This window comes from Vicugna pacos, chromosome 16 (assembly GCF_048564905.1).
Source record: "Vicugna pacos chromosome 16, VicPac4, whole genome shotgun sequence".
In the NCBI taxonomy this organism is placed as follows: domain Eukaryota; kingdom Metazoa; phylum Chordata; class Mammalia; order Artiodactyla; family Camelidae; genus Vicugna; species Vicugna pacos.
The window spans coordinates 47,848,979-47,873,229 of record NC_133002.1 but is presented as its reverse complement, the minus strand read 5'-3'; the positions used below and the strand labels follow the sequence as shown (position 1 = coordinate 47,873,229).

The following is a 24,251-nucleotide window of genomic DNA, read 5'->3' as shown; positions in this document are numbered from 1 at the left end:
GCAAGTAAAGGTGTCTAATGCAGGTGTGCTCCTCTGCCCGAGATCGCCCTCTACCTCAACCTCTGAGATGAAATCTCTCTTGCTTAGCTGAAAAATCTTAGCTTCTGGTGGGGGGTATAGCTCAGTGGTAGAGCACATGCTTAGCACACAAGAGGTCCTAGGTTCAATCTCCAGTACCTCCACTAAGAAAAAAAAAGCAAATCTAATTACTTCCCCTAAAGAAACAAACAGAATGTACAAAAATCTTAGCTTCAGCCAAATTTTGAATGCAACAAATACCTGTAACAACAAAAAAATATTCACAGGGCAATTCCTTCTTATGTGAAAACCACTGGGTCAAAAAATAAGGCCGCTAGGTAGATTTTTCTTTGACTGACAGTGGAAGGAATAATCAGACTATGCTATGGTTGTATGAGGGTGGACAGACGCTTACAGTAAAAAAATATTCTCAGCCCTTCGAAACTATCAAAGGTAAGAAGGCCTAGAGAGAGAGAGCCCTTTAAAAAAAATTACTGGAAGTGGACAGCCTGACTTTCAATAGGTTCTCTCCCAATCTTTTCAACCTAGATGGGAGACAGAGGAGTGAGCAGTGAGCTTCATGGGGGCCCGGAAGTTTATATGAGAAAGCTTCACGGAAGGGATGCTCACGGTGGCAGGTCCAATGATGGTCACACCCTTCTGCTCCGCCTTCTTGATCAGCTTCCTTGTGAGGGCCTCAGGGATGCCTTCAGCTATGATGGCGATGGTCCGGATCTAGAGGAAGAGAACAGTCCCCTCATGTTAACTTCTCCCCTCAGATGGGAGGACAAAGCAGCAACTACTGCAGAACCCACCTCCCATTCCCCCCCTTCCAGGCTCTAGGAACAAAGTAACAATAACACTGCCTTCTTCCGACAGGCCTCTGTTCCTGTCCTGATCATTCCAACCACCTCCCCGAGGGACGCACCTGAAACTGCTCTACATTGGTTAACACCAGTGTGTCAGTAACCAAGCAGGAGCAAATGTTTCTGAAAACCTGCTACAGCCAAAGCTGCTATATGCTCTCCCACCCCCAGTCTCACAAGACTCAGCCCCACCTGTTCCCACCTGTCCAGGTACTGATGGCAAAGCAGCTAAGGCTTTCTCTGCTGTGCCTGGAGACTCTACACCCCAGCAGGACACAGCCTTGCCAGAAACAAGCTGCTTCCACACTCGGACCAGAGAGTGGGCTGAGGGGGAAAGCCTGAGGGGAGGGGGGTGGGGGGGGGGAAGATCCAAGAACCATCTCTGGCTCTAGACCAGAGGCCGGCAAACTTTTCCCAGATAGTATTTTGGGTTTTGTTGGTCACGTGGTCTCTGTCAACCACCACATTTTGCCTTTGCAGGAGGAGCAGTCATGGACAATATGTGAATGAATGAGCACGGCTGTGTTCCAATACAACTTTATTTACAACAACAGGCAGGGAGCTAGGTTTGGCCCTTGCACCATAGTGTGGCCAACCTCTGCTCTAGACTGAAAAGGCCACCCATTTTTAGCAGGTGTGCTTTCTTTTTTGCTTCGTCTGGAATATCAAAACTAGTTTATGTTCTCCAGTCATAAATTGCAGTAAGCCAGTCTGGGATCAGACAACAATTTTGAAAAGAAAAGCCAGTATCTTACTCTATAAGGGTTCTTACAAATCAGTGACAAAAAGACAAACACTTCAACAGAAGAAAAGGAGGGGAGGCCAAGTCAGAGAATACAGATGGCCAATAAATGTTTTCTAAAGCTCATTTAAGGAGCTCGTCAAAGATATGCAAATTAAACAGAATGTCTATCATTTTGTCAAATATATATGTTTTTTAAATCCAGACATTCAGTGTTGGTAAGGGTACAGGGAAACAGTCCTTCTCAAAGTACTGATGGGAGTTAAGGTCCACACAACTTTTCTGGGAGGGCTCCTGGGCAGGATCAATCAAAGTCTTTCAAATCTGCACATTCTGATGCAGCAGTTTGACTTCTAGACGTTCATGCTGGGGAAATAACTAAGGATATATGCAAATGTTAATCTAAGACGCTCATCACAAGACTGGAAAAAGCAAAAGTGATGTTGCCAGTAAATACTGATGTGGAAAGAGTCACTGAAGGAAATGGGTTATAAAATAGATACAGTGTTATTCCATTTGTTCAAATCCAGAAAAAGGTGCGGACAAGAACATATTCAAACGTCAGCAACCATGTTCATGAGAAATGAGATGAGGCCTTTATTTTTAATTTATTGCTATTTAATTTTTTATTTATAATATGTAACAATTTTATAACAAGAAAGGGCTTTGGATTCTGTTTTTAAATCTTTTTTTTTTTTACTTTTATTTATTTATTATTATTTTTTTTAATGGAGGTATTGAACCCAGGACCTCATGCATGCTAAGCATGAGCTCTACCACTGAGCTATTACCAACCCCTCTGCCCTTGATTCTGTTTTTAAAGCCAGTCTCAGCAGAGAGAATCTGGTTGGGGCGCATGACCCTGGACTCACTCTGTCAGTCCAGGTAAGTAGCCCTACCCTCAGTTACTACTCTGTCTTCTGAAGATCAAGTCTCCAACCACTTTCATCCAAATCACTGGCCAGTTCTGAATGCCAAGGCCTTTGTCCCAGGTGGCAGTGACGGACCTTCCCTGCCTTGGCCACCCCCAGGGCCCAGTCATCTATCTACCTGTGCGTAGTTCATGGTCTCCATGGTGCTGTCGTAGGCGGAGCGCAGGGAGGCAAAGTTGATCAGCACATCTACCTCTGGGTGTTTCTTCATGGCGTCAGCCATGTTCTTGAAGACGGGGATCAGGATCTCCTTGTGACCCCAGTAAAACTTCTGCTTGTGGTCCCCACTGTGAGAAAGGCAGAGGAGGGGTCAGGACACTCTTCACCTGCCAGGGCTCTGGAGCAGGAGGCCCGGGGAAGGTGCTTCACCCAGAAGGTGGAGAGGTAGCATCTCTGCCTTCAAAGAGTTTTGCATCCGGGAAAAAGACCTGCCAGAAATACCAACTGCCCCTGCCAGGATAAGCAGATGCTTCCCTGGCAAAGGGGATCATCCAGCAGCTCCCCCAGCTCTGCATTATTGCGGGAGGGGATCAGATGAGGACACCCCGCTCGGCGGCCATATCCAGCCCCCCAGCCCTGGTGTGACTCACGTGAAAGGGTAGACCATGGCGGCCACCGAGGGCTCATCCCGGGAACAGACATAGTCAAAGTCCAGCATGCCCTGCACGGCCCGGGTCTGCATGCCCCACACAATGGCCTTGGTGTGGCGGCTGAAGAGGGTGGCACTCTTTCCTGGAGGGCAGAGAGACAGCGAGTGCATCCAGAACACACCCACCAAGGGCTACCTGACAGACCCCTCTGCGCCCCAAGTCCAGGGAAGGTGATGCATCAAAATGGCAAAGCAATGTCAAGAGGTTGGAATTCTGAGAACCCGGGGAAGAGGCGACTCAATTTCTTCTGGCAAGAGGTGGCAGAGAGAGCAAAAAGAGCTCAGAGGATCTGCTTGGCTGGCAAATAGCTCGGCAGTGAACAGAGAAAGGACTCCCCTTCCAGACAGAACTTCTACATGACCTGCTCAACTTCACAGGAAAGGTGCGAAATCAGCCTTCTGCTTATATGCAAATAAGAGTCTGAGCAATTATTTTTGAAGTCACCGGAAAAAAAGGTTTAGCTCTCCCAATCTGGGTGACCGCAAGACTTTAAACAGCTGCCCGACAATCCTTACCGCCTGTGAAGCTGGACATAAGCCAGCCTGGGTCAGTCCTTAGGATTCTAGGGCAGCGCAGGTCCAATGAAGAGGTTTGCCTTATCTCTAACTGAGGTTCTGCCCGAAGTTCTCCCAGGCTCCTTCCAGGGGTTCTTTCCTGCTCAGGGCAGTGCTCTTGGCTGGGCTCTCCAGAGGGCAGGAAAGGGGCAAGGGGAGCAATAAGCTGATAAAAGTATATTCCCAGCCTTCACCCCCTGCAGACAGGTCACCAGGCCCTCCTGCTCTCTCCCCTCCCTTTGAGGAGCAAAGCAGCCCTCAGGGAAGGGTTTCAGCTCCCCCAAGAAAAACAGTGCAGAGAACTCAGGGGCATATGGTATTAACGTACTGTTCCAGTGCAGGCTAACCGAGTTCAAAGTCTGATTAAATGAACTTAAGAGATCAGTTTCCCAAGGCACACAGGATCCTCATCCCTACACAGGCTGGCCTCTTCCATCACAGCCTCAAGCTTCTCACGACTGAAGGCTCCTGATGGTGCAAATACTCGGGATTTACTGTCCCCTGGACCCACCTGGGTTCCAGTGAGATATGAGGTCAGAGAACAAGAGAGGCCACCTAATCCAGTTCCCTCACTTCCCAGCCCCAGGAAACTGAAGCTCGGAGGTGCCAAATGATGAAGACTGTAGGTCACATAGCATCAGAGCCAGGATTACATACTAACTGAGATGCAGCTCAACTGTGCAATTGAGGAGGGATACAAGCCAGCAGGGCCTGCTACTCCCTGCTCTAGTGCGGGGGGACACCCCTGAGGGTCAGCGTATGTGCGTGTGCAGGTACACTCATCTATCTACCCTAGAGGCACCGAAATCAGGACAAGGCCTGGAATTTCTACGAACCCACCCACACTTCCAGCATGGACCGGGCAGAACTGGAGAGCTCAGAGCACAGAGAAGGCAAAGCTGAAGGTGGCAAGCCTCAGCCCACCAGCAGCACGTAGACCCCAGAGAGAACATCTGCTCTGGGATCAGTCCCACCCCCAGGCTCCTCCACTGAGGGGAGGGCTCGCCCTGGCCCAGTCTGTCCTCCCTTCCTGACTTACTGCCATCCTCCTCTCCCACGTCTCAGCAGAGCTCAGGACTGACAGTATGACTAATGCCCACCCCGCCCCACCTAGGGTGGAAGAGCTCTCAGAGAGAATCTGCTCCCTGTCCTTTCTGCAGGGCTGGTCTTTTTGCGTAACAACAGACGTTTCCAGAGGCAGAAAACGCTGGGATGAAGGGCAGATGGTGAGAGGGCTATTTGACCTTGCCTAGTTACTCCTTTCCTCCTCTTAGCAAAGGGATCAAAGGTCATCCCCTTCTGGGGGTGGGGGGACTTTCACAGGTGAAAACATCAAAAAGTTAAATGGAAGCCCTGATGCTTTGAACTGATTCACCTCAATGAACCTATTCAACTCAGTAGATGAATGTGGGTTCTGCATGCCTGTGTGAGCAGGCATAGAAATCAGCCCTGCTAAACAGTGACCTCACACAACAAAGCCCAGTCCCTCCTCCAAATTTACTGCACAACCCAGGTCTCTCTCTCTCTCCTTCTCCATCCTGTCTTCCACCCAAACCCCAGAGAAATCTAAAGTTGTCCCTCAAACTGGGCTCTCTGAGATGAAGTTGGCAGGGATGAGGCTGAGGTTAGCAGAGACAACGAAGACGTCACCGGACGTAGATAAGAATCAGGATGGTCAGTGGCTCCCCTCCTGGCCCGGTGGCTCTGCCACTTTCCCTTCAGTTTCCATGGCTCCCTCTTTCCCAGGATGAACCCCCTCCTCAGCACCACTCCACTCTCCAAGGCCAGGGGCCTGGCTCTTGCCCCTCCTGCACTCCCCACTCCCTCCTGTGTGTGGAGCCAGAGACAGCCATGGGAAGGGAGGGAGAGCAAAGACTAGGACTCAGGGGCAGGCCACATGGAGGCAGGGACAGAAAATATACCAGACAACACTGCAACCCACCGGGGACAAGGAAACAAAGCAGACGGTAAGACTGTAACCTGCTAACAAGCCACACGCAGAGCTGGGTGGGGCGGAGGGCATCCTACCTTGCAGGGATCTCGGACCTGGGACTGAATCTGTCAAAGAAAATGACCAAGGCAACTGAGTGACCTGCTGATGTCTGGAGGCTTTAAAGGGAGAGGGTGGGAACAGGGTGGGTCCCATGGACAAGCCTGGCAGGGCTACCGCCCTCACTGTCTCTGTCTATTCACAATAGACAGGAGGAAGTCAACAGAAGAGAGAGCCCCGATCAGCAGAGTGGAGGCAAGAAGGGGCGAAGGCCCACAGGGGGCAGAGAGAGGAGCGAAAGCACTAAGGTTTGGAGGGTGTGCTGAACACCAAAGCCCCAGGCCCTCTGGAGGGACAGCTGGCCCAGTGCCACCCTCTTAATACTGTTCTGTCCCCATGAAGCACAATGAGATGATTAGGCTGAGGGGGTGGACCTGTCATTCTATGCTGTGGACAAAGCTGCCGGTTTGGGGACTGCAGGGCCTGCCGGGCAGTGGTTTCCAATTCTGAGTGCCTGGAGCCAGTGTCACTATTTCATAAAATGCCTTAAGCACACACAGTCCCAGGAAGAGGCTGGATAGGCCACATCAGCCCAGTGGTAACTGACGTGGCTTATCTAGGGCTGCTTACAAGGGCCGGCTGGCAGGGATCACGTCCTCAATGAATCAGAGGAGGGAGAGACGAAGCAGGCCAGGCACAGATGGGCTGATAGACAGCGTGTGTCCTTGTGGTGGGCTCACAGGAAGGGTAAGAGCCCCAGAATAATAGACTGCTTTGCTGTCCTGAGCCCTCCCACCGCCTGGTTATTTCTGTGGCTCTGTCTCTTCTGCAGTCCTGCTGCCCAGCTCACATACCTCACATAAGTTAAGGGGGTGGAGGAGAAAACAGTGGGGAGTGGGGTGACCCAGGCACGGCAGGATCCTTGGCACCAGGAGCGCCCCCTGGGGAAGGCTCCATTCACCATGTCCTCATGCCCCATTCCCATCCCACGTACCACACCCACGCTCATAGCAAAGCCCAAACCGCTTTCCATCTGCCTCTGCCAGCCCAGTGGGGTCGAGGAAGGGAAGGGGGACAAGAGGGTCCTGAAGCCACTAGGCGTTACCTTGTGGCATGGCAGGCTTGGCCTTCTTTGCAGGGGCCACCTCATCAGCCCTGGACTCAGAAAAAGATGCTGTCCTGCTAGGGGCTGGAGTCTGGGGGGATAAGGAGAGAGAGTAACGGTCACAGGGAGCAGCTGGGAAAAAAAAAAGCCATTGGTCCTTAAAGCCCCAAAGAACTCAGGTAACAAGAACTATACACAGCTCTGTTCTTTATAAGCTGCTTCTAAAAGCTCTATTCTAGAGGAGAGGGTATTGCTCAAGTAGCAGACCACATGCTTAACATGTACAAGGTCCTAGGTTCAACCCCCAGTACCTCCTCTAAAAATAAATAAGTAAATAAACCTAATTACCTCCCCCATCTTAAAAAAACATTAAAATACTATCCTAACAACTCTGAGATAGAAATTAGCATTGTCCCCATGCTATAGAAGAGCAAACTGAGGCTGTGAGAAGGTACGATGCTGGCCATGGTCTCTCTAAGCAGGATTTGAACTCAGGTCTGATTAAAAAAAACCCTGGTCTCTCCATTATACTACCTTGATGAGGGCAGAAGAAAACTGGCAGAGATATAGAAAGCAACCACGTACTACCGCCCTGTATCTCCCCAATGTCCCCAAAAGGCTGAGGACAGAGAATACTGTGCCCTGGATGGGATAGAGGGGCAACAAAGATGACCCTGCAGGCTTTATGGTAGAGGAAGGCCAGTACCTACCGATGTGCTCCCACTGGCGTTGAGGAGGAAGTTGGCTGTGTGGGCGGCCGTGGGCGGCTGATTGGGGATGGGCCGGTGGCCCAGGGCCATGCCTACAATGGCCGTCATGTGAGTCTCCGTGCCAAAGACGTGGATGGGGATCCCAGTGGTCTTCCCTGTGAGAGAAGGAAAAGCTTCCATCATTCAAGTCTCCTAACAAGTGCCCAAGGCCCCTTTAGAGCCCTGTTCAGATGGCTGGGGCTTTCTGTGCAAGGCCAACTACCCAGCACAAGGCAGTGGTCCTGTTTTCACCACCAAACAGATTTTTGAAAAGACCAGTGGCCACTAAGAGCAAGAAACAGCTTTCTGGATACTCTCAAGTGACCACGGGCATCGTTAGTCTGCACTCCTCCTGTTCTCGGCCTGGAAGCTGGCTTTCCGCCCTCCGCCCTCATCCTCTCCCCTCAACACTCATCGCCAGCAGCCCCCACACTCCAGCCTCCCAGGCCTGACCTCTGTTTCTCAACACCTGGGCTCGTCTCCCCAGGGCTCTGACTCTGCTCCTTCCTCTGCACAGAGCTGCCATCCAGCTGGTCTCTCGTCACTCGGCTCAGCTCAAGTGCCACCTCCCAGGGAAGGTGTTCCCTGACCTCAACAGTCATTCCCAACAATGCCTGCTTTGTGTGGCTCCTCACTGGACAGCATCTTGTTCCGGTCCCTGTTCACTTGTTTAATGTCCTGTGAGTTTAATGTCCCAGGTGTGACTGAGTAACAGCCACTGTGCTCTCCCGAGGGCCAGGCCCATGGCAGGTGCTCAGTGCTAGGTGAAAACTATGACTTGACACCACTTCAAGGGATCTAGGCGGGTTTAGTGTTTGCCATGGATACCAGATTTGGGAAAACGGGAAGATGAAAAGGTTGTCTCTCCAGTCAGAGGGCACCGCTCACCAAGCAGGAGCACCCTCTACCCGCCTCTCCCCGCACGTCACCTGAACCCCCGCCCTGCACACAGCTGCTCTCGGCAACATGGCTGTGCTTCGCTCAGACCAAAGCTGCTGGTCATAAAGTTCACGAATTTCAGGTTCAATCAAGTGAACTTAAGGAGACCCAATCTTAGTCTGGACTGACAAGACGTGGTCCCCAGCTTTTTGGAAGCTCTGAGTTTGAGGTCTCAGGAGCCTGAAGGAGACACGCAAAATGCAGAAGGAAGGAAACCAAACAGACACCGCACCCTCTGATCCCTCGGCTCAGAGAGGGGCACCTCCCTCCCATTCTACCGGTTCCCGGACCCCTCCCTCCAGCCCCGACATCTAGGCCACCAGGGCAGAGCGCCAGGAGATGGAGGCAGAGAGGCTAAGGAGCAGATGTGCGGGTTAGTTCAGGTCACCTGGCTGTGACTCCGGCAGCTGCTGGAAGAATTTGAGCAGAGGAGTGACACAATTCGACTTAGGTTCAAAAGGGTTATTTAGGTCACCGGGTGGAGACCAGATACAGGGTAGCCGGGTAGAAGTGGGGAGAGCACCTTGGAGGCTGCAGCAGCTGTCCAGGACAGAGTCATCCAGGACAGAGCCGTCCAGGACACAGCAGTGCCCTGGACTGAAAGGAGCAGGGAGGGAGACAGTCCCCTCACTGCCTCAGCCTTCCCTACTGGCCCCACTTCAGGGCCCTGGGACTCGCCCTTTCCTCTGCAGACAGTCATGCTGACTGCTTCCACCTCCCCTCCAGGTCTTTGCTCATATGCCACCTTTTCAGTCAAGCATTCTCAAGCTACCTTGTTTAAAACTGCCCCCGTCCCCTCCCACAGATGCTACCCTCCCCCTGCTCATCTTCCTTCGTGGCCCAGGGTGGTTCCTGACGCTGAAGTCACCGTTCTCAATGGCACAGGGCCTGCTGTCCATCATCTGTCATGTGTGTGGCTGTGACTCCAGCGCTTAGCACAGGACCTGGGGCAGAGAAGCCGTTCCACAAGTATTTGCTAAACAGGTAGCTGAATGAAGATGTTTTCCTGCCCACTGTGAATTCAGGTTTAGGTCAGGTGCTCCGTGTCAGAGGAAGTCACAGAACAGAAGCAAGCTGCACTTTCAGAAGGTGGGGGACACGGAGGCATTGGAAGACTGCCTGAATCCCGAGGAGGTACTGACACTCAGGGTGCGAGAGACAAAAAAGTGCCCCCATCTTACCGACTTCTCCCATCACCCGTAGGCCTTCCTGATAGTTGGGGCCACCTCTTCGGACAAAGATCGTGACTTCATGCTCCTTCAGGGGGCCCTGGTAATCTCGAATCGCTCTCACGATACCCTGGAAGCACAAAGGGACAACAGACATGTGACTAGAAATAAGGCAGCCAGAAACCAATCATTTATAACCTTGAGAGACAAACGTCCTGGGTGCAGATGACAAGGGCTGCTTCTCAGAAAGCATGGTAGGCAGGCCCTGGTGGTCAAGAATTTTTCACAGGTGGACTAGACTACACACAAGCAACCCAGAGGCCCAGGACAGGCAATCACTTGTAACAGGGCTCAGGTGAGAACATGGGGTGCCCAGGGGTGACGCTCCTCAATGCACAGGGTGCTGGGCCTCCTACGTCAGTGGGTCTTTGCTGGTCTCCCTTGTCCCGTCTCGTTATCTCTTACTGCAGTTTAGGTAGACAATCTAACCCAAGGTTCTATGCAAGAGCTGTCAGAGTTCTTAGGACACTTAAATGTCTTAAATGTCAAAGTCCTATGAAGCTTCTTCAAGTGATTTGGGGAACAGCTGTGCAGTGGGTATGAACTTTGGAGACGTGGAAGGATGACAGGTGTGGACCAGTTTGGTTTCTCCAGACAGAGGACTAGTTTACTGAGTCGAATTTCTGCCGCTCAAGACATTTCCCCAGAAGTTCTATGCAGTTTCTGCTCCGGACCAAAAACTGCCCTCACAAGGGCCCTGCCTTGATTACAGGGCTGCTTGGAAGTTAAAACAAAGCTGTGAAATTCACCTGTGTCAGATTTGTTTGCTGAATCAGGCTCAGTTAGGGACCCGTTTTAGGCAGGACTGACAAAGCCTGGCCCCCTATTTCTCAAGAGCTCAGCCTTTCAAGAGTGACATTATTCATTATTCTCAAAGCTTCTATGGAGCCACTGCAAGGGACACATTCTCTTGAACAGCTTCAGTGAGCACCTGACAGTATGGGAAAGTAAGTGGTCTCCTGAGCCAGCCACCTTGAAGGGGCCGAGTCTCGAGACATGTCAGCTGTCATCCTTGTTGCCCGGCAGTCACACTGTCTTTAAATTGGTGCCCACACCCATGACCTGTGCACAGGGGTCCAGGCTGACGGGCCTCTGGCTGGATGAACAGGAATCCCCAAACACCAGAATACTTCCTCACGGGGGAGGGCAGAGCTCGGGGTAGAGCACATGCTTAGCATGCACAACGTCCTGGGTTCCATCCCCAGTACCTCCATTATAAAAAAAATTTTTTTTTAAAAAACAAACTACTTCCTCAAGCCGATCTTTTGGAGAAAGGGCAGATGACTGGGAGACAAAACACTAGGAGTTGCAGAGAATCCAGAGTCTCACAATGGAGTGTTGCAAATGGGGTCAACCAAGCTGGTTCTTTAAGAATGGGTCCTGAAAGGGGGTAGGGCACACTTCAGATGGGAGAATTATGGCCCAGCAAGGGTCAGCTGCTTGCCCAATGAAACAGCTTCAGATCCAGATCCATCCCAGTATCTTTCACACCCATGGGACAAGAGCCCCTCCCCGGACTGGGTAACTCATGGGAACCTGCTTCCATCTCATACCTTCTTGCAGAGACCTCCCTTCCCCACTTCCCCCAAACACACATCCCTCTCCCAGGTGGTTACCTTGAATGTGGCAGCTACGTTGGTGAAGTTTGCAATGCTGCCTCCGATGATGAGGATTTTGCCTAGGTTTGGGGTAAGAGAGAAGCCAAAAAAAGGGTTAGGAAGGTAGACTTCGGTATCTTCCCAGGACTCCAACTGAGGGAGGGTTCTCTCCTCCAGGCGAGTCCCCCAAATAGCGCAGAGGCGAGGGTTGCAAGCTGGTCTCACCCTGACGTCCGTTCCCTCTTATCAACTCAACACTCCATCACCCATGACGAGCAGGTGGTTAATCCAAACCCAAGAATCACTGCATCACTCCTAGATGGCATCTAGAAACCCAGCTTGGTTTCTGGATACCCTTGGTGAGAATCTCCATCTGGCTCAAGGGAAGGGGAATTGGTGTGTGTACCCCCAAAACACTGGACAGATGGTAAAGGGAAGCTAGGAATCGCACAGCTAGGAGAGTAAATGTACAAGTGGGCCACAAAGCACTGTGTCTGCAGCAGTCAGCAGAGGCACGCCGCCGCCTCCCTTGCACCTGCTCATAGGGCTTTATGTATCCCTCACCTTCTCACCCCCTTGGAGCAGATGCTGTCACTGCCCACTGCACAGTCAGGAAAACCAAGGTCCAGAAGGAAATGGCTAGCCCCAGGTTGCATAGGACCAGGACAACCTCAGTGCCTCCCAACCCACCCAAAGCTGTTCCCACTGCAGCTCGGGGGCCGCCCTGGGGAAGGAGCATGTGTGTCTCACCATCTGGGTGCTTCTCGCGGGTCATGAGGGAGAGGATCGTCTTGGCATAGTCATAGGTCTGCTGCTCGCTGGGGGCACCTGAGTACTCCCCGTAGTTCGCCAGCTCATTGACACCCCCCAGGTCACAGATGGTATCACTGCCAGGGAGACACGAGAGTCAGTGGCAGCCTGATGCCTGGGAGGCCATGCAGACACCCCTGAAGCCTTGACGTCAGGCAGCCTATGGAACTGAGCTTTCAGACCTCAGACCTTCATGCCCCACACAAGTCACACTTGAAGGTTAATCGTGCTGCATCAGACTCTCCCAGGAAGTGCATTCCACCAGCCCCAGGCCATCACGGGCCCTGGACTGACAGCGGTGGGTGAAATGAACAAGGAGCATGTCCTGACACTAAGAAGACGTGGGGCTCCAGGAGCTCCTGGCAGGCTGCCCAGCGAAGAAATAAAACTGCTACAGCCGGAGGAGAGTCCAGCCAACCCTGGGGGGCTATGGCAGATTACAATCTAGAAACAAGCGGACGTCTACTGTGCTTTACGTGAAAAACCCACCAATTGTTACAAAAGCTGCAGAATATGATTCCCAACATTTCCATTAAGTGTAAAAGTGTGACTATTTATACAGGCACTAAAACACCCGGATGGATGTCCAGTGTATTCACTGTGGTGACCTCGTGGGGTGGGGTGCGAGGTGACACGGCCAGGCAACGTTCACATTCTGGTTCATTTCCTGTATTTGCTGTACTTTTGTGTGAAGAACATGTCACAATTTCTGAGAACTAAAACTAATGACTTCATTGTGAAGTTATGAAGAAGGCTGTGAAGACACCGTGAGTAGGCCCTTCTAGGATGCCCCATGAGTCGCTGCTCTGCACCAAGGGGGGAAACTGGAGACCCCGAGGTGAGACAGCCTGATTGAAGCCACCTGTGTGAACCCAGCTGCCATCCCTTCTGAGACCCCTCAGTCACCTGTACACGACAGAGGCGCCACCTCCAGCCACCATGGTCCAGATCCTTCCTTTGGGGTTCAGCAAGGTCAGTTTTAAGCTTGCCCCACTCTTGGCGTCCAGGTCTGCAATGTAGGCTTCCTAGGGACCAGACAGCAACAGGTGGGCCCTAGGGGTACACTCTTCACTAGGTTGCAGATCCCAGGACCCCTCCCCTTCCCCTGGAGACATACGAAGAGGTCCTCTGTGGCCTTCACAGGGTCAGGGAGAAGGGGTTGTGCAAGGCCTCATGTGCCTGGGACAAAACATGATGGTGTCTTCAAATACCAAAACCACCCAAGGCCACAGGTGGCTCACCAGCCTCACCATGTCACTGCTTCTACCACAGCCGCCACTCCCAGCATCCACCTGCCCAGCTCATCATGTGCTCCTCCCCGCCCCAGGCTCTACCCTCTCCTCCCAGCCCAGCCTCTTCCCTGGGTTTGGGTTCTGTCACATAGGTCTGATCCTGCTATGAGGACCTCTTGGAGGATAGGGTGGGAAGGAACAATTAAAATTCTCAGCAAGTGGCCGAGAGAACGACCTTCCTGACAGGATTAAGGGGAGCCACTGGGAATTACTGAGAAACAACAAATCAAGTTATGAGCCCAGGGAGGTTGATTGAGAAAGGAGACTAAAAGGATTTCTGGCTGGGATTCAGAGGCTTGGCTGACTCCCACCCCCACCTCCTTCGGGGTTTTAAGAAAATTAAATGGTTCTCAGTCTTCCTTTCCTGCCAAATACACGGCTCACAAGCTGGGGTAAAATGCTCATCAGAGAGTAGTCACCCTCCCCTCTGCCCCCATCTCCCTCCATTTTCTCCCCAAACCAGCCTGACCTCTGGATAAGCTTCTCGTCCGAAGGGGGGTGGGAACTCTATATCACCCCACTTCACTTTGCAGATGTAGTCGGCCGTGGCATCCACCTTGGCTGCCAAGTCAAGGATGTAGACGCCATCTTTGGTCACCACTTTAAGAAAAGCAGAGGCAATCAGACATCGGTCCCAGCAGAGGTGACCATCAACCTTAGCGGACTCCCCCCACACCCCACTCCCGTGGGGGCCCACCCAGTGCCTAACAACTCTCTAGCTCAGCAAGAAACCACAATGGTCCTTAGGGAGACCCAGCTCTTCTCCATGAAAGGACAAACAAATTCTCTGCCCGCCAACCTTACCTGTAGGTAATATGACAGGGGAGTCTGTTTCAGTTCCCATTTTTAAAACAGTTTGCAATTTTAAAACATTTTTATAAAATGCTACTTTCCATGCCTTAAATGTCTAACCATTCACCCATTCACAACCCTGCCATTAAAAAAAAAAAAGGTATTTAAGGTGCAGGCTCTAAGATCCCCTAGGTGTGCACACAAGGGTTTCCCAGGGTCGGGCAGAGAAGTGGGAGGCAGGGGTGGGAAGCCAAGGGTGCACTGGGCCCCTGGCCAGCAGGATTCATTTACTGCTGTCTCGCTGGAGTCCATCTCCCTTTCCCCCAGGGCCATTTAGCTAATTAAGTTAGCACAGAGCCATCTGGTCCATTAGAGGGACTGCATCCCTAGCTGGAATCAGAATCGGACTTTGCCCTCAGAAGCCCTGGCCAGAGCCAGCCCATGCCACCTGCCTGCTTCACAGCCTGAGAGGCTTTGTCAAGGTCTCCCCAGCCCTGGGGAGTCAATGATTGACCAGCTCCTGGGGGGACGGGGAGGGGAAACTGTGAGGAACCAAAAGGAAGGAAGGAAGGGTCTTGCCGGTCAGACTGAGGCAGGGGCAGCCCAGCTCCTTGCAGAACAGCCTAACCCTGCTGGCTGGAAGAGCCACAGGGCAGAGTCAGATCACAACCAGGACTTCCCCCATCACAGACAAATTAAGACCAAAGAAATAAACTGGCGTTGGTGAAAAAGAGGACTAATTATGGCCTTCGGAGAGCTCAGAAACAGGAATCCGTGAGATCCATCCACCCACACACACCTGTCTGCACTGCCCTCTGCAAGTTGGGGTCTGGTCCTCAAAACATCAAGGCCAGGCTGACTCTAGGCACTGGGGTCTCTGCCACGTGACCCTGGTCCCATCCCAGCCCAGCAGAGATAGTTACCAAGGGGGTTGATCTCAAGGTAGGTAAAGTACAGATCCTCATAGAAATTGAAGAGGCCGGAGATGAAGCTGACCAGGATTCTGAGGGAGGGGAAGAGAGGGACCGTCAGGCCATCAGGGAGCGGGCTCTGCAGCAACCTCTCACTGCCACTGACAGCTCCACTGCCCGACACTCGCCCTGCTGGCACCCCCTCTCCTCCATCCCCACGCTGGTTTTCCTCTGCAAACACTGCTCCCTGGACGTCCATCACCCTTCAGCCACTGAGGCAGAAAGCAGCTGTCAGGCACAGAGCAGGAGAGGAGACACATGCCAGACAGAAAGGGCAGGGAGGTGAGGGACGCTGACGCATATCTCATTCTGAGCCAGCCTTCCCTCTGCCCCTAGCCTCCCTCTCAGGGACAGGGAGGGGCTGTGCCTGCCACCTGCTCCCCGTCTTCCAGCCAGATGCTGAGGCGGGGCGGTGGGTGTCCAGACAGGGGAGACCACGCTGCTTCCCCGGCTGCATGCCCAGACCTGTTGGCCTTCCCCGGTCCCCTGCAGCCACCTCCCTCTGTCCTCTCACTCAACTCTTTCTTGTCTTCGGGGGCATGGACCAACAGGTGTTTCTTGATGTCCTCGGGATTCAGCTTCTCATCCACGCCAACGAGCAGTTTCTGGGCTTTGGCGTCCACATCACCCACGTCCACTCCTCCTTCATGGTGGAATAAGACATAGTCCCCTTCTCGGGTGGCATAGATGCAGACGTAGAACTCCTCCGCCTTAGGGGAAAGAGAGCACCACGTGGGAGAGGGGCCCTGAATGGGGGATGCAGAGCCCAACACTGGTGGCAACATTTCTAAAACTCAGTAGACAACTCTCACCAGGGGAGACCCGCTCACCACGTTCCCCTTGGGGACTAGAGGAGACAAGAGGCCACTGACTTGCTGGTCAACAGTCCAGACTGAGCCAGAATGACCTGCTATGGGGGAGAGGGTCTTGCTTTCAAGCCCTTCTCATCCCAGCACTGGGAAGTCCCCTCTGTTACCAGCCTTGATTCCTTCCTGCTGCAAACTAAGCTCTTTTCTTCATCTCTGGACTCCCTGATCCGCAGCACCCTCAGCACAGCTTCAGAGACTCTGGTCCGTTTGACTTTTCTCCAGCAGCTTTATTTCTCCTTTCAGCATTTTAGGATCAACAGACTCAGAGCTTCAGGAAGGGGGAGACCCAGATTGAAGCCAACTCACACATACCTGGCTGTGGGGGACGAAGGGTTCGATCAGAAAGTTCTTGAGGAAGCCTCTGGCCTTGCCAATCTACAGAGATTGAGGGAGATAAAGCTGAGATGAACAGGATGTCTTTCTCCCAGGGTAGGAGAAGGGACAGCCCTCTGCTCCCTCTACTTCACCCTCCATCAGAGCTGGGGCCCAGGCACTAGGGCCACAACCCCTGCCAGGAAAAGATTTTTCCAGAAACCAGGGCAATAGGGTCCCAAACCCCTATGCTAAAGAAGTCTTCACAGGATCCCCTCTTCCATCCACTGCCCTGTGCCAGCCACACTGCGATGGGCACTGACCTTGGACATTCGTTTCTGCCTCCTCTGGAGGGTGATTAATGAGCTGCAACATCGTCCCACCCCCAAAAGCAGAGTTCGGGAGTCATCTCCCTCTCTGCTGTCCCACAGATTGAAAAGCTCAGACAAATCAAGGCTCAGGTAGGGAGACCCAGACTGAGAACAAGAGTCCAGGCATAGGGAATGGCTGCAGGGGAGGGAGGGGAGGTTGACGGGGGAAACTTCACCACACAGACTTTCCTGGCTGAGGACAACAGGCCTGCAGAGCTAATCAGTTAGAGTGGGGCCCTGGTGGCAGTAGAGGCGAGACAGCCCTCATCCCTCCCAGCGAGTCCCAAAGCCCCTGCCCGCCCATGTGTGCGTCATTGCTGAGTCAGGGACCAGACAGTGATCCATCAGAGGTAATGAGCCGCTCCTGCAGGGCCAACACTGCTGCCAGCTCAGATCCCCAGCATTCCCCTCCCAACAGCCAGCTGAGGAGACGGGAGCATGAGGACCTTCCTGGGGACACAGCTCAGCCCCCAACCCGGCTGTTTTTCCCACAAAGGTCTGGAAGCACGAAGGTCAAGATCCCTCCACCCCCAGGCCCACGTATAACTTCAAGGATCCCTCTTTACCCACAAGGGCCAGAGACTGGGAAATTAACACGAAGAGCTGATTTGAGGAAGCCCCGTAAAAAGGAAGATGGCCTCATCACCATCTTCATTCTACTTCTGGGGCAGCCAAGGTAGAGAACAGCTTGCCCTTGGTCCACGGCCACCCCAAACAGGACAAAGTCAGGTATGGATGGCACATCCTCCCCAGTGTAAGCCAAGCCTCAGCCCACTCCCCTTCAGTTCTCCAGCTCCCTTTGGGAACAGGAAAAGAAATGTAATTGTATTTCTGGGCATCACTTAGCCTTTTTAAGACATATTTCACTGTAACTCTCTCACCTACTAGTTGAAATTAATCAACAAGCTAGGAGAAGACAAGAACTTGAATTTACCCTTCAGCATTATTAACCGTCTCATGCTAGGTTCTTGGCCTAATAACGGTTCTGCATCTCCCTTCTGCAACTTTTTTTTTACCCACCCTCCTAGGTACACATGTCACGACCCTTTCTGGAAATTAAAAAGAAAGGAGTTTCCAGAATGGACCTCAGAGTCCCACTCTGTGACAGACATTAAAATAGACCATTTCCATCTGGTTCTTGAATGGCACTGGGGTTATGTGTCCAGTACATCTTGCCATTCCCTGATAGGGTGAGCTGGGAACGGCCACTGAGGCTGGCCCTGCTGTCTATATCAGTTCTGCTGGATTCCTGTCTTCCCCAGGCTGCAATCTGACCAGTTGTGGGGGTGACCCAGGGTCACTGATCTGGAGGTGACATTTGCTTCTGTTACCACAGCACATCCACCCTGACCCTATACCCAGACTCACTGTGGCTTCCTGTCCCAACAGTGGCTTCAGCCAGGACTTGACTCCGTCCAGAGTGAGGTTGACCCCAACGAGGCCCAGCTTTCCACGACGTTTGATCAACTGGTCTGGCTTGACCACCAAGCTCTGCAACAAGAGTGGTTTGTATTCAGAACAAGGAAAGAGGACAAAGTAAGAGCTGGTAGTCTGGGGACCCAAAGCATAGGATAGCCTGAGTGGCTTCCAGTCCGCCTTACTCCCAAAGCCAATTCCACCCACCCTTCAAGGTCAACTTCTAGAAGCTTCCCTCACCTATCCCAGCCAGCATCTTTCTTTTGACCAGGAACTAGAGCCATCTGTGCCCAGGATGGAGCCTGGCACAGAGTAGGTGTTCACCAGGTACGTGCTGAGTGAATAAGTAATTCCATACCCTCCCTATGTGGTATCTTACCCTCATTCAACTTCTCGGAATATGGACTAGCACCTGTGCTCCAAAAGGAAGAACAGAGAGATGGAGCCTTGGGGTGACGAAGGACCTTAGAGGTCATTTGCTCACATCCCTCCAGTGCCAGGAAGTTCACCACCTCCTTCCTGCATGGGTGGGCTGCCTCACAGTGGGAGGAAATCTGCATTCCTGAAACCCCCACTACTGGTCCTAATCCTGCTCTCTGGGACCTGCCAGAGAAGCTTCCAGATGCCTTCCCAACCATGCAGGGATCTGGAGAGAGGAGCTTCTACTCCAGGGTGGATCCCATCAGCCATCCTGCACGAAGTACATCACACTTCCTCATGGCCTGACATACTCCCGACAGGCTCCCTTTTTGGGTGGGGGGAGGTTGAGGAGGCGGGAATCTACTTTTTCTTGATCATCTACCAAGTGCCAAGCTGACACTAAACACCTTCCAGTAACTATTGCTGATCTTTACAGCTCAGAGGGTCACTGTTATTCCCATTTGACAGATGGGGAATTTAAAACTCAGAGAGGTAAGATGGCTTGCCTCAGGCTGCATGGTTAATAGATAGAGAGCTGCCATCTGGATTCCATTTTGTCCAGTTCCAAGTCCAGGCTCTGTACACTGTGATAGGGGACTATAGCATGCGGGGCCCAGAGCTAAACACAAAACCCCACTCAAGCCCCCTGCACGCTGCCCACTGACGCAGGCTGTCTGTCATCACGTGGACCTCTCCAACAAACCGACTGCTTTCTCTGACTCTGACCCTGGGCCTGTAGGAGGGGCCTGGGCTGGGGGCAGGCTCACCTGGCTGAGCAGCCATGGGTGGTCCTGCAGCAGGTGGGCCCAGTCCGTGTCAGGGGTGACCCGGGCATACTTGAACCGGTTCTGGATGGCCGAGGTGGTGCAGATGTACTTGTAAAGGAGTTCTTTGCCCGTCTGCTCCGAAATCGCCTTGGCCGACATGGCTGCGGGGGGACCTGCTCTACCTGTTGAGGTGAGAGAGGCTAGTCAGTAGGGGCTGGGAAATGGAGATGCTATCTTCTCCAGCAGGACAGACTCAAACCCAGCTGCCCCCAGACAATAAAACCAGATCTCTGTGCTTCTCAAGAGGGAGAAGAGGGCTGCCCCAGCACAAGGGATGGAAGGGACATCTCAGACAGCACTTCTGACAGCAGAGAAGGATCAGGAAATGATGGGTGAGGGAAGATGGTGGAGAAAAAGTGGCATTTCCCCAGGGACTCTTGGCTCCTCCCTCTAGGCAAACCAGCCCACCCCTGACCACATCCGTCCTGGAGCAAAGGCAGCTGGATGGGGAGACCAGGAACAGCAGGGGTGTGCCTCAAACCTAAGCGCCAGTCCCATCTGAGGTGGGCATACAGACACTGAAACACAACTTTTGGTACTGTGACCTGTGGGGAACACAGCCCAAATGGTGCAGTGCTGGCCTTACTCCCCCTACAGGTCTCCCCCTGGGCCCAGACTCACCCATTTCACACACTTACATACACCACCACCCTGAGGGCTGGGCAAGCAAGTCTGCTTAGCCTCAGGCAAGACCAAGCCCACCCTCTCCCCAGCCCCAGCTAAGAGGAAAAGTCATGTCAAAGCCCATTCTCCCAAGACGGAGTTCACATCACTGAGTTCACAGCAGACACAGGGTGTGACCTTTAGTGCATCCCACCCACCCCTGCCGAGTCATCCAGCTACTAATAATTTAGAGCAAAACAGGGGCCTCTCTGGGGACCACCCATATGGGTCACTTCTAACTGAACCAGAGCTGGGGAAAGAGACAGAAATCATCCTCCACATATACAGAAACTCACCGTATGTGAACCCTGGGAGGTGCATGGAGATTCGTAACTCTGTTTCTTAGATGAAGAATAAGAGCTCAGAGAGGTTAAGATAACCTGCCCAAGAAGCCTCAATGAAACCAAACTCTCTCACTCCTGATCCCCAGAAATCCCCACACCTCAGCCCTAGACAAAAGACCATTTCTCCAAGGACCAGACCATGTTCCTCCTTGACCTCACAGAAGCATCTGTGATGACAATTTCTTCATCTTTCCTCCCCATTGCTTTGACCTGACACACTCATTCTCCTTTGGGTAGTGCCAGGAGTGACTAGAGAAAGAAATGGGGTGGGAATGGGGGTGGAGAAGGAAACTAAGTCATTCATGCCATGAGCTTGGCCAGATCACGAAAAGTCATTCCTGTCTCTCCCACAAAGATTCAGAACTGAAGTTACTGAATTTGCTGGGGGAGAAAAGTCAAGTGCAAATAAAGGAGGGTGGAGCTAGGGAGCTGGCTGGTTTATACACTGCAGAAAGGTTGGTCTCCATTCCCAGCTCAGAGAAGGCCAACATTCCAGGGGCCACTCAGCATCTCCCTCCCAACTGGCCAGGCTGGGCTTCAGGTTCTACTCCTGGCTTGGCCAGCTCATTTAGCCTCCCAGCTGGTCTCTGGCTCAGCACAAAGGGAGCATTCAGTGTGGTGTCTGGCCCAAAGTGGGGTAGCTGGGAAGGGGCTCCAAGGAGACGGTCCCTTTTCTCACTTTCCCCTGGGAGGAAGTCAACTTCCGGCTCCTACTCAACATGAGTTTCCAAAGGAGATGCCTCAACCAGCCCCACTGCCCCACAGTCTTCCACACCCCAACCCCAACACCCACTCCAGATCCATTTCCCAACCTTCTTAACTCAGACCAGAAAAACTGGTCCTGAAATCAGACGGGTACACCTGACTCCCAGGCTGAGTGCAGCCCAGGACAGAGAAAGTAGAGAAAGTAGGGACAGCTGCTGACCATCCTCAGCAGCTCAAGCACATCAGCCACTAGTTGATCACAAAACAAACTCCAGGAGGAAGGAAGTCCTTAGCTAAGCCTCTTCAGCAGAGAGACACCCCCAGAACAAACCCCCCCAAACCTGGTACCTCCCCAAAGAGACAAAGACCCAACTTTAAGAAAGGACTTGGAGGGAAAAAGGATCTTCTGCAGCTGAAAAAAAAAAATCACAATTTTCTTGAGCCCTGGATCAAATCTCAGATCTAAGAGCTCATCTCCACTGAGTCCCTGGGAGGGGGATGGGAGGGAAGACACAACAAGGGGATGATATAGGATAGAAAAGCTTTGCCAGCTCACCCAGACACAGATTTGCCACTAGAGCACTTGGGCTTGGATGGGACAGGCCCTCTCAAGGCCAAGACAGAGAATTCCTATGATAGAATAAAAGCAGGGAAAGAATCTGGTCTCTTGCATATTCGCCAAAACAGGGTAAGGTGGCTCATAAACCCAGGCTGTGGACTAGGTGGAGATAAACCACAAATTTAATCATTCACTGGGGTCGTGAAGTCTCTCCAGGGCAGTTGTCTTACTTGAGGTCTCAGACTCTTTTCAGCACCTGAAGAAAAGTCCAGAAAAATGTGCACATACACAATTACGCATATCATTTCAAGGTGGTGACCTGTAACTATGATCTGACGGCCCAGAGACCACCAGTTAATATTTGTTAGAGTGACAACAGGGACTTAACATGTATATCAACCTGGGCTAGGAACACACACACACACCCCCTCCCCACTGGGCTGCTTCCTCAGGAACTGAGTAACTGAATGTACCATCAAACTGGTCAGAGATGGTTTCAAGGCAGAGCTAAGACCCCAGGGGTCCACAATGGGGGCCCAGGAACTGTTACTGAGTACCAGGTATATTTGAGGGAAATCATGCCAAGGAACGTGAAAATACACACTCTCTCTCTCTCCAAGGGAAGGGCTTTCTGAGCTGAATGGGATCTTTTCTGCACACAGGATAAGTGACCCAGAATTGAGTTCATCCACAGAAGCCACCAGGGGCAGAAGCAGCCCACAGGGAAGGCTGAATGAAAGGGGCCTGTTCCCCAACATTGCACCCCTGGGACACAGCCAGTGGAGAGGAACCACTGGGGATGCTACTTAGGGTCTCTGTGGAAAGGACAAAGAGCACTTATTTTAAGGTTAGCATCCACAGGATTGGGTTTTATGAAAGCACAGGTAATCCCTGGAGTAAAGGAGGGGCAGAACTCTGAGGGTCCCCTACTGCAGCAAGCATAGTGGAGAATGGGGGTGGGGCCACCAGCCATCCAGCACAGTACAAGGGTTGTTCCCAGCACCATCCCCCAACCTGTTGAAGTAGCTTTCTAAAGAGGTGAAAATATCCCTCTGGGCAGCTGGGTCTACCAGCTGTCCCTCATCCAACATTTCAGATACCCAATGATCTGAGCTAGCTGAGACACAGAACAAAGTTAAAGGGTGGAGAGAGGAATGGGCTGGCTGACCAAACTGTGCTATGCACTGCTCCGCTCCCACCCACACCCTAATATCCTCTTCCCAGGCAGACTCCCGAGGACTACCTAACGGCAGAACTCCTTAGTACTTCGCAGTATCTGCCAAGGTTGGAGAGGGCAGCAGGCGCTGGGACTGGCCCTCTGCCAAGTCTGACAGGAGGGCGGCGGCAGCATCCTCCAGCCCCTTGAGGACCTTGCCTCGGTCAAGCTTGGCATCAGCGCCAGCCAAGAGTGGGGAGGGCGACGGGCACCTGGCCATCTGTCGCTTAGACGCTGGGCCCGACGGCACCTCCAGAGCGAGGAGCATCCCTCCTGCGCCGCCGAGCCATGGATAGGTCCTCGCGGCGCGGCCTGGAGCGGGCCGGTCCCCTCGTGGCCCGCAGCGGCCGCGCACCCGCCTCGCTCCCTCCACTTGGGCGCGGGGCTCAGTCGATTCTCCACAAAACTAAGAGGAAGGGCCCGAGCCCAGCTTGTGAGGAGTCGGAGTAGGGCGACTGGCCGCTGCTCTCCCTACTTCCCGTCCCCGGCATCCGGTGGGGAAACCCGGATGGGGGCAAGAGGTGGCCCGATCGATAAAGCCAGACGAGGCTCGATCAGTGGCCCCAGAGTTGGATGAGGGGCACCAGTTAAGGGCAGATGCAATTCGGCGGAGGAAAGACAGGTAAGGGCGGCGGCAAGCACTGTGCAAACTCCCAGAAACTGGAATGTGGGGGAGTCGGGGAGGGGGGTGGCCGACACGCGGCCACCGTCCACGGTCCCAGCGAAGGCTAACCTGAAGCTAAGACCCCCAAAACTTCCAAGCAGCTGCAGGGAGGACGCGTGAGCCCTAAGCCGGCGTCGGGAGAGGCGGTTCCGGGTTGAGGGAGGAAGGCAGGAAGCTCCTGGGCTAGGTGAGGTCCATCCCGCGAAAGCAGCTGCACGCCACTCACCTCTGCGAAAGTCCGTGCTTGCTTTTAGGTCCACAGGCCCTAATGCACTAAGCGGAGCACTCCAGCCTTCCGCAGTCGCCCGGGATCCGGCTTTTGTCCGGGCCCTAGGAGGCTTCTCCCCGCCCACATCGGCACACGGCACCAGCCGCCCGGCGATTGGCCACACGCGTTCCCTAGCCTGAGCGCCAGGGCTCCTCCCAATTCGCTGCCCGGTATAGCCCCGCCCCCGGGGTTGGGCCCCAGGGCTTGCTGGGACTTGTAGTCCTGATGGTGCGTCCGTCCCAGATGTCTGGCTGGCGCCGCCTCTCTGGAAATTGCCGGACCAGGGAGGGATCAGGGGCGGAGCCTCGAGTGGGGAGATGGGCTGGGCTACGCTGGGAGGAGAACATTCGAGGCTAGGGGCCGTGGCCTGATCGCTTAGG

General features: G+C 53.1%; 1 protein-coding gene across 6 annotated transcripts in view; it reads right to left on the bottom strand.

The window, feature by feature from the left end:
* Positions 1-23,963, bottom strand: part of ACLY (ATP citrate lyase) — a 39,849-nt gene extending 15,886 nt beyond the window's left edge. The window contains exons 1-18 of one of the 6 annotated variants that reach the window (XM_072939327.1): positions 23,830-23,963; positions 19,393-19,574; positions 18,158-18,280; positions 16,419-16,481; positions 15,757-15,947; positions 15,190-15,269; positions 13,944-14,074; positions 13,089-13,207; positions 12,123-12,259; positions 11,391-11,452; positions 9,727-9,844; positions 7,568-7,722; positions 6,858-6,948; positions 5,743-5,820; positions 3,724-3,891; positions 3,149-3,290; positions 2,677-2,845; positions 649-753 (exon numbers count right to left, since the gene is read on the bottom strand). In XM_072939327.1, coding sequence (XP_072795428.1) covers positions 649-753; positions 2,677-2,845; positions 3,149-3,290; positions 3,724-3,891; positions 5,743-5,820; positions 6,858-6,948; positions 7,568-7,722; positions 9,727-9,844; positions 11,391-11,452; positions 12,123-12,259; positions 13,089-13,207; positions 13,944-14,074; positions 15,190-15,269; positions 15,757-15,947; positions 16,419-16,481; positions 18,158-18,280; positions 19,393-19,551 — 2,091 coding nt within the window. In that variant the 5' untranslated portion in view covers positions 19,552-19,574; positions 23,830-23,963. Of the gene's footprint in view, positions 1-648; positions 754-2,676; positions 2,846-3,148; positions 3,291-3,723; positions 3,892-5,742; positions 5,821-6,857; positions 6,949-7,567; positions 7,723-9,726; positions 9,845-11,390; positions 11,453-12,122; positions 12,260-13,088; positions 13,208-13,943; positions 14,075-15,189; positions 15,270-15,756; positions 15,948-16,418; positions 16,482-18,157; positions 18,281-19,392; positions 19,575-23,672; positions 23,800-23,829 lie in introns of those variants that run through there. The other 5 variants (XM_031685552.2, XM_072939328.1, XM_072939330.1 and 2 more) reach the window with 5 other exon arrangements.
* Between the last annotated feature and the right edge of the window lie 288 nt (positions 23,964-24,251).